The 15,403-nt window shown below is 43.7% G+C and overlaps 3 protein-coding genes across 4 annotated transcripts in view; 1 reads left to right on the plus strand and 2 right to left on the minus strand.

The window, feature by feature from the left end:
* LOC138645558 (sulfotransferase 1B1-like) overlaps nucleotides 1–10,966 on the plus strand; it is a 29,093-nt gene extending 18,127 nt beyond the window's left edge. The window contains exons 4-9 of the mRNA XM_069734956.1: nucleotides 321–348; nucleotides 2,171–2,240; nucleotides 2,338–2,464; nucleotides 2,551–2,645; nucleotides 7,742–7,922; nucleotides 10,070–10,966. Of these exons, the coding sequence (XP_069591057.1) occupies nucleotides 321–348; nucleotides 2,171–2,240; nucleotides 2,338–2,464; nucleotides 2,551–2,645; nucleotides 7,742–7,922; nucleotides 10,070–10,182 (614 nt within the window). The 3' untranslated portion in view covers nucleotides 10,183–10,966. The remainder of the gene's footprint in view (nucleotides 1–320; nucleotides 349–2,170; nucleotides 2,241–2,337; nucleotides 2,465–2,550; nucleotides 2,646–7,741; nucleotides 7,923–10,069) is intronic.
* CORO1A (coronin 1A) overlaps nucleotides 1–15,403 on the minus strand; it is a 193,414-nt gene that overhangs the window by 169,809 nt on the left and 8,202 nt on the right. The gene's annotated exons all lie outside the window — the stretch shown is intronic.
* Nucleotides 13,218–14,699, minus strand: LOC138646204 (E3 ubiquitin-protein ligase TRIM39-like). Its single transcript, XM_069735666.1, has one exon. It carries the CDS (start codon nucleotides 14,697–14,699, stop codon nucleotides 13,218–13,220), a length of 1,482 nt encoding a protein of 493 aa, XP_069591767.1.

Consider the following 15,403-nt stretch of genomic DNA (forward strand, 5'->3'; position numbering starts at 1 on the left):
TTTGTGCTGAAGAGCAGGAATCCCTAAAGTCTCTGTTTGCGGTATATGGGAGACATTATGGCAGGGGGTCTTCACCCACTAGGTCAGACACAACTGAAAATAAGAGACATGGCAGACGAGAAAAAAATTGAGAAAATTGCATGATACAAGGCATACAGCGGCCAGAAATAGTGTAATTCTTCATGTACAAACACAACGGCCTTTTCTAAAAAGTTACCTGAAACGATAGGTATACTTTAATACTTTTTAAGAAGACATTAGTTATTTTTCATCTTTCTGCCAAAAGTTCCTTTAATATAAAATTTTCTTTTGTTTTTTAGGGTCTCGGCGTTTAGATTCTCTCCCTTCTCCTAGGGCAGTGTTTTTCAACCAGTGTGCCGCGGCACACTAGTGTGCCGCGACACATGGTCGGGTGTGCCGCGGGGAACGGGAGTCAGCTGTTCTCTGTGCCGACTGTCAAGCTGACAGCCGGCACAGAGAAGCTGCAGCGCGCCGGCTCCCGGAGATCAATTGTACTCGCAGACATCTACCAGCTGCGAGTACAATTGAGGCTCTGACCGCTGGGTCAGAGCGACGCCAGCAGCGTGATCAAGTCATGTGATCACGCTGCTGACGTCACTATCCGGCGCGCAGGAGACAGAAGAGACTTGGTGGTAAGTGCTCCTGTGCTGTGGAGCTGAAGACACCGAAGATTCAGCGTGGGGTGGGTTTATGGGGAGTGTGTGGGGGGATTTATTAAGTGTGTGGGGGGATTTATTAAGAGTGTGGGGGGATTTATTAAGAGTGTGGGGGGATTTATTAAGAGTGTGGGGGGGATTTATTCAGTGTGTGGGGGGATTTATTCAGTGTGTGGGGGGGATTTATTCAGTGTGTGGGGGGATTTATTCAGTGTGTACGTGGGGGGGGCTGGAATTTATTTAGCATGTGTGGGGCAGGGTGCATTTATTCTGTGGAAGGGGATGAATTTATTCTATCAGAAGGGCAGTGGATATATTCTGTGGGGGTGAGTGGGGAGATGGGGGTGGACACAGTAGCGAGGGGAAAAATGTGTGCTGACAGTACTGGGAGCAACGGTGATGGGATGTGTGAGGACAGTATGGGGAGTCGGGGGAATGTGTGAGGAGGAAATATGGAGAGAGCAAAGGGGTATGTACAGGAAGAGGCTATTAGAAATGTGTGCAGACAGTATGGGGGGATGAAAGTGTGAGTGGACACATAATAGATACTGAGTAGTGTGAGGGTAACAGCCAGGAGGAGACAGTATGCCAAGTAGGAGGAGTGTAATGAAGGGGCACAGTAGAGAGACTGGGCTCTCTATGAGGGACACCGTATGAGAAGGCAGTGTGAAGTATGGAAAAGAGAGAGAGGGTAGTGTGGATGGCATGTACCATAAGAGGGACAGTGAGGGTCATATTATGTGCTGGGAATAAAGTGAGGGGCAATTATTTACTCAGGGGCTCAGCCTAGGGCAGATATTGTTATTCCGGAGCATTATAATAACACTGCTATCTTTAAGGGTGTTGTGTCGAGATGTGCTGCAGAAGACAGGAGAAGATGGAAGTCTGCAGAAACGAGCTCTGCCGGTGTATGAGAAGAGTCATCATGGCATCTGGACAAGGTGAAGATGAAAAGAAAGAGGCGACTCCACAAACAACATCATCTATCAGGTACCTGGATGTAAATGTGTTTTTTTGTGATACTAATTCTCATTTTTATTTGTTAGGAACATTAAAGGGGATGTCCAAGGTTGTGATGAGTCTGCAGTCATACTATGTGACTGCAGACTTCTGAATTCTCACAGTGCACACTGCTATCATAATTCTCTGATGTTGGTGATTTACATACATGCGGTCACGTGCTGACTAGACATGTGTGGCCTCATTCAATGAAAATGAATTGACTGAGGCCGGACACGTCTAGTTAGAATGTGGCCAGAAGTATCCAAATCACATACTTGTGCTGTCATGACCGTCCACCGGCAAGGGAGAATCCTGAAAGTGTGCAGTGCTTGCGCTGTGAGAATTCAGAAGCCTGCAGTCACATAGAATCACTGCAGACTTTCATCTCAAACCTGGACGCACCATTTTGTGCCATTTTGGTTGGTGGTGTGCCTCGGGATTTTTTAAGTATAAAAAGTGTGCCGCGGCTCAAAAAAGGTTGAAAATCACTGTCCTAGGGTGATTAAAACCCATCTCCCAGTACGCCTCTTTCCGAAGTCATTGTGGGAAAATAACTGTAAGGTATTGGACCTGGTCATTATCCCCTCATACATACTGATCCCTCCAGCGACAACTTGCTCCATTTTTTACATTTTAATTTCTTTGTGTCTTTTATCAGATTATCTATGTGGCGAGGAATCCTAAAGATGTGGCCGTGTCATTTTATCATTTCAGCAAGATGAACCAACTACATCCGGAGCCGGGAACCTGGGAGGAATATGTCGAGAAGTTCATTCAGGGAAACAGTGAGACCCCTTAGTGGAATAGTCGCTCCTTTTTATATCCTTTTTATGTATTGGTCACTGACGTAAAGTTTTCCGGTTCGTCCTAGTGGGATCTGGCCAATGGGGTGAGCATGTCAAAGAGTTTTGGGCCCTAAAACAAGAAAGAAACCTCCTTTATATTCTCTATGAAGATATGTTGGAGGTAAGTCTTCTCTGCTTAGTACGGTACTTCTAGAAGGCCTCAAGTAGGAATAAATAGTGTTTTTTGGCACTCTCGCTTCGTCATGTTGGTGCATTGGGCTGTTACAAGAGGAATCTTAAAGGGAACGTAATGTTAAAAACATGTATATATTTATTAAATTTGAAACTTTTTTTCTTTTATGTTTTTTAGTTTTTGAATTGCCGAAAATCTGAAACATTAAATGAAAATTGTTGATATTTTTCTCTATTATACACTAGAGGGTGCAGCTGCTCACATTTGCGTTCTCGCCTCTCCCTGTAATGCTCAAAAGGAAGGGCGCGGATATGGTTTGGAATCACTGTGTACTCTGATCAGGGGCAGACATACCGCATGTGCAGCCGGTGCGGCTGCATCAGGGCCCGGAGGTGGTTGGGGCCACTGCACGGCAGCTAATAATGAGGCCAATTTGGCCTTTTTTCCCGGCTCCGAATGGCCCATTTCCAGATTGCCCTCATGTGTGGCGGGTAGGGAGTGATCCCTGCAGCTCCGCTGCCTACAGGAGAAAATGGCAGCAGTGCGGAGAAACAGGGATTTGTCCGTTCTGCCAGCGCTTCCTATCTCACACAGCGCGCTTCTGTGTGAGACAGAAAGCTGCGGGCGACGGTGATACTGCGGGGTAACGTGCAGAGAGGTGAGTGGTGTGTGTGAAGGTGGTAAAGAGGGCAATGATGTGGGTGTTGGGGGAGAAAGCAATGATGGGGTGGTGAGAGAGAAGTCATTGATGGAGGTGAAAAGGGCAAAGATGGAGGTGGGGGAGAAGGCAATGATGGGGTGGTGGATAGGGCAATGATGAGGGTGGTGGGGAGAAGGCAATGATGGAGGTGGTGGAAAGGGCAATGATGGGGTGGTGGGAGAGAAGTCATTGATGGAGGTGGAAAGGGCAATGATGGAGGTGGGGGAGAAGGCAATGATGGGGTGGTGGATAGGGCAATGATGAGGGTGGTGGGGAGAAGGCGATGGAGGTGGTGGAAAGGGCAATGATAGGGGTGGTGGAGAGTGCAATGATGGAGGTGGTGGAAAGGGAAATGATGGGGGGGTGGAGAGTGCAATGATGGAGGTGGTGGGGAGGACAATGATGGATGTGGGGGGAGAAGACCGAGGGATGTGGGGGATTGGGATGGCAGTAAGGTGGACTTAAAATGGATTTATGAACAAGAGGAGGACAGATATGGATGTGAAATTAATTGGGTGGTGGAAGAGGGTGCTAAGCCTCCGATAGCATCCTCCCCCATCTCATAATTCATTGTGATGTTATTGGGGACTTAAAATGTATTGGGGAGTGGGAGAGCAGAAGGTGCCTAGGACTCTTTGTAATGAACTGAAAGGTGGGAGATGCTGTCAGGGACTTGTAATGAATTGGGAGGCAGCGGAGGATGCTCAGTACCTGGTGGTGTCTTCTCCCACCCCCAAATTCATTATGATGCTATCAAGGACTTATAATGAAGGATGGGGACACAGGACAGGACTAAGGCTGTGTGCACACGTCCAGGATTTGCAGGAGAAAATTCTGCTGCATTTCTTAATGTGTTGGCAGGAAGGACGCTGTTTAAATACATTAATTTTTTGGCAATGTTTTTGCCATGCTTGTGTTACATATTTTCCCCCCATTTGTACGGGTGAAATACACTGGAAGAACTGACATTATGCAGATTTTAATCTGCTGCAAATCTGCAAGGAAACAATAAGCAACATGTGCATGAGACGTCAGGGATCTCAGTCACTTTTCCTGTACTGTAAAACATTGCGTACTTTCCGTAACAAACACAGCGTATGCACATAGCCTTACCTTTAATTGGGCATAGTCAGAGACTGAATAATTTATATTATTGGGCAGCAGAGAATATTAGTTAATGCTTATCACTTTATATTTTTAATGGTGGGTACATATCTGTATTGAGGGGGGAGAGACATGTATGTATACAATGTATGTGACCTTCTTATTTTCAGGATGCGATGATCATCCTGACAAGACGAGTCGTGGCTGGGAGATGTCAACATGAAGGTCTGACCAGATGGAGAAGAAACAGCAGAAAGCGGCTCTAATCAGACGAGACGTCAGCGTTAAGTGCCTGGATGTAAATATTATTCTGTATCTGCGCTGTGTGACGTGGAGTGATGTTATCTGTAATATCCCTCATTCTACATTCACTAATTTGTGTGCTATGTCCGTGTGCTTCCAGATCTTTTTATCGGACGGCGCACAGACTCGTAGAGTTTTATAGGTCCACTAGATGGTGGCCCGATTCTAATGCATCGGGTATTCTAGAATATGTATGTATGTATATATATAGAAGCCACACAGTATATAGCACAGGCCACGTAGTATATAGGAGCCATGTAGTATATAGCAAATACTACGTGGCCTGTGCTATATACTATGTGGCTGCTATATACATTCATACATACATATTGTAGAATACCCGATGCGTTAATACAGGCCACGCAGTATATAACACAGCCCAAATAGTATATAACACAGCCCAAATAGTATATAACACAGCCCACGCAGTATATAGCAGCCACGCAGTATATAACACAGGCGACATAGTATATAACACAGGCCACGTAGTATATCGCACAGCCCACGTAGTATATCACACAGCCCACGCAGTATATAACACTGCCCATGTAGTATATAGCAGCCACGCGGCATATAACACTGCCCATGTAGTATATAGCAGCCACGCAGTATATCGCACAGCCCACGCAGTATATCACACAGCCCACGCAGTATATAACACTGCCCATGTAGTATATAGCAGCTACGCGGTATACAACACTGCCCATGTAGTATATAGCAGCAACGCGGTATATAACACAGCCCACACAGTATATCACACAGCCCACGCAGTATATAAGACTGCCCATGTAGTATATAGCAGCCAGGCAGTATATCACACAGCCCACGCAGTATATAACATTGCCCATGTACTATATAGCAGCCACGCAGTATATCACACAGACTACGGAGTATATAACACTGCCCATGTAGTATATAGCAGCCACGCAGTATCTAACACAGCCCACGCAGTATATAGCAATGTGGGCATCATATCCCTGTTAAAAAAAAAAATTTAAATAAAAAATAGTGATATACTCACCCTCCGTTGGCCTCGGGATCGAAGCGGTTACCGACGCTCCTCGCATGCTCTGGTCTGAAGAGTGCATTGCGGTCTCGCGAGACCGCTACGTCATCATCTCGCGAGACCGCAATGCATGGAGCGGTCACCGGGGCGTCGCGAGGAGCAGGAAAGGCCGGTTCCTGATCCGGGGGCTCCGGAAGGTGAGTATATAACAATTTTTAATTTTTTTTATTATTTTTATCATTAGATCTTTTTACTATTGAGGCTGCATAGGCAGCATGAATAGTAAAAAGTTGGTCACACAGGGTTAATAGCAGCGTTAACCGAATGCGTTACACCGCGGTCAACGCTGCCATTAACCCTGTGTGAGCGCTGACTGGAGGGGAGAACGGAGCGGGCACTGACTGCGGGGAGGAAGGAGCGGCCATGTTGCCGCCGGACTTGGCCGTCGCTAATTGGTCGTGGCTGTTTTGCCACGACCAATCAGCACTTGGATTTCCATGACAGACAGAGGCCGCGACCAATGAATATCCATGACAGACAGAAGGACAGACAGAAAGACGGAAGTGACCCTTAGACAATTATATAGTAGATTCACATATCCGTGGAAATCAAGGATCTGAGAATGTCTTGTTCTGATCCGATTTTGAGGTTCAAAATAGGACATGCTTAATGTGTGTGTAAAGGCGGGCAGCACGCCAACACTGCACACGGATACAGGAATGTAGCCTTATTATGTATAGCACAGTCTCTTAGTGTATAGTGTACTCACTTATTATGTATAGCACAATCCCTTAGTATAGACGGTACTCACTTATGTACAGCACAGTCCCTTAGTATAGAGTGTACTCACTTATTATGTACAGCACAGTCCTTAGTTAGTTTCCTCTTTTATTATGTATAGCACGGTCCCTTATTACGTACCATCCTCTCTAATTATATATAATGCTGTCCCTTATTATATAGCTTCCTCTGCAGTTATGTACTGTGCTGTCTCCTACATAGTGTATTCTTGTTATTTTTGTTATTTACAGCACCCTCTTTTATTATATAGACCCTCTCTTGTTAGATATAAAATGACTGCTGAAGGAGCAGTCGGTGACCGGATGATCAGTCCATCAGCTCCTCCATTAGAAAAGACGCTTTCCTGTGCTCCATCAGACGTCATTGCATTATATATCTAATAAGAGAGGACGCTATGCAATAAAGACATGGGCCATTATATTATCCAATATGTAAGGGGTGGTGCTGTATATAACGAGAGGGCACTGTCTAATAACAGACAGCAACATACATAATTAAGGAGAGTATGTACATAAATCTGTATGTTGTTTTGTCGCCATAAAAGGAGGGGGAGGCCAAGACACATTTCTTACACAGGGGCCTTAGGTTGTCAGTGTCCGCCCCTGTGATACATATGTGCGGCCAGGATCTCTCCTACGTTGTCAGTGCATATGCCACTGCCCACCAGAACTTGTGAGTCTCTGCTGACGTCAAGTCGACAGAGCGGGACGTCCGACATCATTATGACTGACAGCCAGATTCCCACTGCATACCTGGGGGAGCCGACTGTCAATTAGAATGAAGTCGAAAGTCCACCCCATCGACAGAGCAGAGCAGAAGAGAAGCAGCCACTCTGACGATGTGACGTCAGCAGAAGCAACTGAATCCCCGGCAGAAGCGGTCTGTGACCTCTCTGTGCCAGGAAAGAACAGCGCCGTGCACAACATGCAGGTAAGTAGGAACTATGTGCCGTTAGTGCTTTGGAACATTTTTTGATTTTCAGAAAATCCCCGGATATACCATTTAAGTGAGAAGAGGCGCTAGAAACCGGGGAAGATGGCGATCAGTAAGTATATTAAAGCACTTACACTACATTACACACACATTTCAACAGGATGAGGGAATAAAAACTTTCATGGGAGTGCTTCTTTCCGATACACTGGAATATTTGTCCATTTCTAATGTAAACAGGACCCAAAGCGAGAGATCCGGAAAGTAATGAAGTTTCTGGGAACAGAACTCTCGGATGATGTTCTGGAGAGGATTTGTCTACACACTTCCTTTAAGGCTATGAAAGAGAACCCGACGACAAACTACACCGCTATGCCCTCTTCTATCTTGGACCAGTCGGTCACTCCGTTTATGAGGAAAGGTAAAACGCGGCCACCTGGTTGCCTCAAGAACAACAGTGTTTTCATTCACTGCAGCAGTGATTATATTAGATGTATTTACTATGTATTTTGTGGTTTATAAGACGCATCCCAAATTTTGAGGAGAAAAATAGGACACCGGGAAAATGTCTGCCAGGGGAGGCATGCGCAAATGGAGATCTCGCCACCAAGATCTCGGGAGATGAGATCTCAGAGCCAAGATCTCCATCTGCGCATGAGCCGCCCCCGGCAGACATTTTCCCGGAGTCCACCGAAGGCGGCGCATGTGCAGATTGAGATCTCGGCAACGAGATCTCAGGAAATGACATCTCAATCTGGGCATGCGCAGCCTCTGGCAGCCATTTTCCTAGAGGCCACCGCATCGAGGCAATGGAAGTTCCGGGGCTCCAGGCTTTCACAAAATGTCGCCGGAGCCCCCGCACCACCGAACCTGCAGCATCAGCCATAGGATGGGATTTCCTGGAGACCACCGCATCGCAGCAATGGATGTGGGGGGGGGGGAAAGGGGTTTCGGGCTTTCACGAAATGTCGGCGGAGCCCTCGCACCACCGAACCTGCCGCACCAGTCTGGGTCATATCATCGCCGGACCACCAAACACCCCCTGTGACTCCACTCCACCAGCGCTGCTGATATCCCCTGGGTAAGCTGAATTCAGGACTGTAAGACGGACGCCCAATTGACACATTATGTTCCCCCATTTTCCTTCTGAAAAATTGGGGTGCGTCTTACGGTCCGGTGAGTCTTATAGTCAGAAAAATACGGTATATAGCACAATTACACTTACATGAATATGCATCAATACTAAAGCACAATTGCGCATATAAATCTAGCCTCTGTTGCTCATTTGTGGGACCTGAAAACCCCTAAAGAATGGAGTACTCTACAACATATAAAAAAATCTTTATTAGGCTTACGTTCACATTTGCGTTGTGCGGTGCTGCGTCGGCGACACAACGCACACAAAAGGCAGCTTTTTGTGACGCATGCGTTCATTTTTTGATTTTTGGCGCAGAAAAAAACTGCATCATGCAGCGTTTTCTGTTGCGCCAAAAAGACGCATGCGTCACAAAACGCAAGACAACGCATGTCCATGCGCTCCCCATGTTAAATATAGGGGCGCATGGCGCATGCGTCGCCGCGGCTGCGCCCGACGCAGCCCCACACAACGCTAATGTGAACGTAGCCTGAATCATTTTTAGTGCATACTAGTAAAATCACCATTAGAACAGTATAGACAACAGTAGTATCAAGTAGTTCCACTAAAAACCCTAGTATAACGCATGGGTCCGAGGTATATCTATTGGTACATATGTAATCATGGTAACCAACATCATTATGGTAGATATAAAAAGGCTGATCAATAAGACACATGTGCAGCACTGCCAGTAATGTGTAAACAGATCAAGTAAATAAGCAAGTGCAGTTCAAGTATGACTGTGCTGTCAAGATGCACATGGTAGAGATCAGAGCGTGTAAAACCTGCTGCAGAACATAGTAAATATCCTAGTGATATAGCAGATAAGACGTGGTTATAACATCATGCATGATACGCTTACCCACGATGTGCAAGTGGATATGTCAAGGAGCCAGGCACAATCCCGGCGAACGTTTCGCGGAAGCTTTTTCAAAATCTTTTTCCCTTTTGTTACTACTGTTGTCTATACTGTTCTAATAGTGATTTTGCCAGTATTTACGAAAAAAGTGATTAATAAAGATTTTTGACAAATTTTATATATTGTATAGCACTCCATTCTTTTTGGGTTTTCATGTTATACAAGAATATATAATTACCATCCATTTAAACTACATGGGGGACAAAAAAAATTCTTGATGGATTTAATATGCTCCCAACCACGTGGCATTAATGCAATTTCTGTGAGCTTCTTTTCATTTGTGGGACTGCAGTTTTTTCATTAAGTATTATAGCTACGGTATTTTTTTTTTTTTGCATTCAACCAAAATGTATTTTTCACTGAACATGCCAGTGCATCCAAATTTATATAAAGAGGGTGTACTGCAATATTTATGGAAAACTCTGTTGTGGATACTTTCAGCTATGTCTAAATGACAATATCTGACTTGTATCTAAGGGACTGAATGACAAGCGCTGTTGTTTTTTTTCCTCAGGAATCTGTGGGGATTGGAAAGACCACTTCACCGTGTCTCAGAGCGAGAAATTTGATGAGTATTATCAGAAACAAATGTCCGGTACCGATCTGTCTTTCCGCTTCTTGGTTTGAAGCGACTCGAGAACACTTCACACTCTCAGCCTGGCCGTGGACGCTCTAAATAGAGCGCGGCGCCATGTCCTAGTGATGGGAAGCCAAAACTCCTAACAACTAATTGGTGCTCCCACATTTGAGTATGAGACGTAAGGTGACCGTAGACTAAAGGTGATGAAAAACCATAATCAACGATAAGGATGAAATTTACCTATATCAATCCTTTTATCGGACGGCTGACACACTCCGCTCATCTGGAAAGAAGTTGTCTACTTGTGAATTCTTCGGAAGATAGTTAGAATAACCATGTTTTGTTGTAATGAAAGATGTTTTATTCAGCATGTTCCCAGAAACCTGCTGTCAGTAAAAAAAAAATGTATGACCAGGTTTAATGACGAATAGGGACTATAAACGCTATGGACATTAGCAAACGGACCTTGGACTCAATATTATGGAAGAGATGATCTGGTGTAAATGAGTAAGAATGGCTATGAAAAAAGGGCTGCAGATTGATACCACCAAAGAGGGACAGTTCTAGAAATGGCTAGATATTATGACAACGGTTAATATTTTTTCCTGACAAAGCACAATTGATACATAGATGTTTATTTTTTCCACTTAATAAAGATGCTGGTACGGCGTTGACATGTATTGTGAATTTAAAAAAATTATCTTAATTGTAGAAGCGATTTGTTCCAGCAGCGCAGCTCACCATTACACACTGAACGGGAAACCACTGGGTAAATCTGACAGGGAGAAGGACTTGGGGATCCTAGTTAATGATACACTTACCTGGAGCAGCCAGTGCCAGGCAGCAGCTGCCAAGGCAAACAGGATCATGGGGTGCATTAAAAGAGGTCTGGATACACATGATGAGAGCATTATACTGCCTCTGTACAAATCCCTAGTTAGACCGCACATGGAGTACTGTGTCCAGTTTTGGGCACCGGTGCTCAGGAAGGATATAATGGAACTAGAGAGAGTACAAAGGAGGGCAACAAAATTAATAAAGGGGATGGGAGAACTACAATATCCAGATAGATTAGCGAAATTAGGATTATTTAGTCTAGAAAAAAGACGACTGAGGGGCGATCTAATAACCATGTATAAGTATATAAGGGGACAATACAAATATCTCGCTGAGGATTTGTTTATACCAAGGAAGGTGACGGGCACAAGGGGGCATTCTTTGCGTCTGGAGGAGAGAAGGTTTTTCCACCAACATAGAAGAGGATTCTTTACTGTTAGGCAGTGAGAATCTGGAATTGCTTGCCTGAGGAGGTGGTGATGGCGAACTCAGTCGAGGGGTTCAAGAGAGGACTGGATGTCTTCCTGGAGCAGAACAATATTGTATCATACAATTATTAGGCTCTGTAGAAGGACGTAGATCTGGGGATTTATTATGATGGAGTATAGGCTGAACTGGATGGACAAATGTCTTTTTTCGGCCTTACTAACTATGTTACCTAACGAGTTTCTTCCCACTGCAACCTAGATATATAGTTGAACACTATTTGGATTATCATCAAAGCTTTAACCTAATTTTTCAAGACACTTGAACGGCAAACTTCCTGCTTATAAATGAGTGGCTGAGTTCACAACCGGGCCTACTCGATACAGTCAGACCACAAGTGAGCAATGCAGTTATATAACCTTCTGAGCCAGACACAAAGCTAAATATATCGATGTCTCTGAGAGAATGAGGAACTGGAAACCCCTTTATGGAGGAAAATCCCCTTCTCTCTTTCCTTGTGAATTCTGCTTAGAAAATAAATATTTGTAGTAAAATTATTAACCAAGTATTGCCACAATCAATAACTTTATTTCCATTTTCACTTCTTTAACATGTTGGTTAAATAATACAACATAAAATTGTACATATTACTTAGTAAGCTGTATATCGTTCTCCCCAAAATTATCTCATGCACATTTTGCCTAGTACCCCCCTGTACAGCAAAGTTTGATAAGAAAAATTTAAAATGGGTCATTTGTGAAATCCTTGACTATTTCAAGCAAGAACATAATACATGTCAAAGAAACTTATCATATCATGGAGTCAAATTCCATTTTTTGTCGTGATCGTATACAAAATACAGCAGTTTTGCACATATCATCCACAAACTGTTTTGCATGTACGATAGAAAAGTACAAATCACACAGTAAAAACCGCATCACAAAACCACAGTAAGGTCGAATTCACAAATCAGTTTATGTTCTCATACGCCAAAAATAAAAAATATATATTCATAAAAAATGACATGTGAACGAGACCAAACAAAAAACGTATGAATTCTACGCAGGAAAAAATGCAGACAGAGCTTAGACGTGTGAATGGGGCCTTACGCAGAATAAAGGGCTCGTTCACACATCCGATTTTTCCAAATGCAAGAAAAAAAGAACTGATTAATCAGACTCTGATCAGAGTGTGGTACAAGGGTTATCCGCTTTTCATGTATGTGGAGAAATAAAAAAAATAAAATAAAAAAAATAAAAATTCTCCCCCTTCTCCATGACAGTCTGTGAAACTCAGACCGGACTCTGATTTTTTTCACGGACGCATTGACTTGCATTGCCGATTTAGATCTGAGCCTTGGATCAAAATTATACATATGTCCGAGATTTTCTGCTGTCCACTTGGTTCGAGGAAAAAGTCCGATATTTCATTGGTCCCTTAAACTACAACAGGTACGAGTGTTATCCATGAAAATCACGGTTAGCACTCGTACGCAAGAATCGAACAGCTTAAGATGCGCCACACTGCCACTTTATTACTGGAACTAAGGTAAAGCATTAACGGCTACAAGTAAATAGTAAGTCTAAGACCTTAGTCTTAGAAATCAATACAAGTAATCATGTAGAGGAATAAGACTGTAATCATGATTATAATAAGTTATTACAAGGTCGAGCTCACATGTCGAGATACGGCAGAAAAGACTAAAGTTAAATCATAAATTAATGGCTTTGCTCCTGATCGCCACTGAGGAAACCTCAGTAAAAATGACCCTTTCCCTTTGAGAATGACATTACTGACTAATTTGTCATAAGTGTGGGAACTAGCTTATCTTAACCCAGGCATCATCCTCCACCCAAAACGCAGCATGAAGAGGGGAGTTGAAGATGGTCTTGTAGGAGTACAGGTGGCATATGGGGTCACTTAGTTGATAGAAAGAAAGCTGACCGGCCTCATGGTCCAGATAGATTAAATATCTCTGACATGAATACCCTACATCTACGTGAATTACTTCTGAGTTATGCGTCACTGAATACCTATTGCTTGATCTCTTGAGGACCCAGGAGCGATCATTGATGCCGAGGAAGGAGAGAGTACCTTTCCTTTCTATGGTAGAATAGGCCACCCCTATCATCCAGTCCCCACAGTCACTTGCTTCCACCTCCCACGAATGCCGTCCTGAAGAAAAGCTTTTGGTGCCAAGGACCTGAACGCAGTAAAATTTTTCTGGTCTTTCTGGACGTCTTAAGTTAAGCTTTGATTTGCAGGCGGTCTTCAGGTCTCCTGAGATCAAAACATAATCTCCAGCTGTCTTTTCATCCAGTAATATCTCAGAGGCCTCCAACAAGTGAAGTTCTTCCATTATACTTACATTAGACACGATTTTGGCCAGATTTCTGTGCAAAGTCAAAGAAATGAGAACTTCATCCAGACTTTTTACTTGGTTGCAAGGGTCATCGCTCATCTTTCTGCCGTAGCCATCTGATACAGTCAGAGATTCCGGTAGACGGACTGTTAGGATAGTTAATGGGTCAGTCATCTGACAGAGTTTCTCGATATCGAATATCTGCTTTGATATATTGTCCACTTTTATTTCCAGTTCTTGGATCTGTTCACAAAAGGAGTGCATAACTTGCTCTTCCTGCCGTGAGACCTCCCTTAAGACACGTCTTTCAAGGGCATTTAACTGTGCCCTCATATCAGAAAAGAGAACGTCTACTTGCTCCTTTATGGCTTTTGTTTTATATTTCGTGCTTTCCTTTTCTGACTCTAAGTCCTTGATTCTATTTTGAGTCTTTTCCTTCCTTAGGATTCGTCTTCTCAACAAGCCCACAAGTTTCTCTTTCTTCTTCTCAGAAGCCCTCTGTAGTAGTTGCACAGTGTGTCCCTTATGGTCTCCAATTAAAAAGCAGGAGACACAGATAACCGAGTCATCTTCGGGACAGTAGTACTTAAGTATCTCGTTGTGGATGGTACATTTTTGGCAACGTAATGATAAGGTGGGCTCTATTAAGACGTGATCTGGTGCATTATTGTGGACGGTGAGGTGTGTTTCACACAACGAAGCTTCACATACACGGCACGACTTCACAGCAGGGACAGAAAGATTCACGCAGTAAGTGCACAAAACCTCGCACTCTTTCTCGGTTTTTGTCTTACATTCGAAGCATTGTTCATGTTCCTGAAAGGACTCATTCGTGCAATCTTCACAGACAACATGTCCACATTTCAGAGTCACAAGACTGGAACAGAGGTATAGGCAGGTGAAACAGGTCTGGTCTTCAACCATTGCAGCAGATGCCATCCTGGAAGAGAACTGGCGATCCACAGAGTGATCTTCTGTTTTCTTGCTAGAAATACACGCAAACTTGTTTTACCTGAATCCCAGGGAAACTTGTAAGACATTGCAATAAAGAGATAAACTCTATTCCTGTCCTGTAAATAATACAAAGGGTCATTACGTACATGCAGCTTTATGCAATATTTGCATGAAGTCACAGGTTTTTATCAGGATAAAGCCAGTTGTAAACTAGGGGTTTCTAGAGGCTGTTTCCTAAAAACTTGTCCTTCATTGCTGTCTGTGTTAGTTGTCATCATCTTCGAAGACAATGCGCAACTTATAATGATGATCTGAACAAAACAAGTTATTGGGGTCTGCCATGATCTGAATTTTCATTTATGGGATGCAGTTGTCTTGACATCCATTAATGGGATTCAGTTGGTTGGGACTTACACTGATAATATAGGAAATATCATAACAGTTCTTGGTTGACGTGAAGAATTTATTGAGGTGTCAGCGAGGCATGGTTACTTTGCAAGATGATCAGTGCTTCAATCCACCCAGACATCGGTTAAAGCCTGTTAAGAGCAGTGTAAAGAACAGTTCGTGGAACGTTTTACCAATTTCTGGGATTTTTTAATGCATATATCGTAATATTGTATATATTACTGTACATGTCATTGTATATATTGCACAGAGAAACGTAGAAAGAACAGCGCTCCATCCGG

The sequence above is a fragment of the Ranitomeya imitator genome, chromosome 7, assembly GCF_032444005.1.
Source record: "Ranitomeya imitator isolate aRanImi1 chromosome 7, aRanImi1.pri, whole genome shotgun sequence".
Lineage (NCBI taxonomy): Eukaryota > Metazoa > Chordata > Amphibia > Anura > Dendrobatidae > Ranitomeya > Ranitomeya imitator.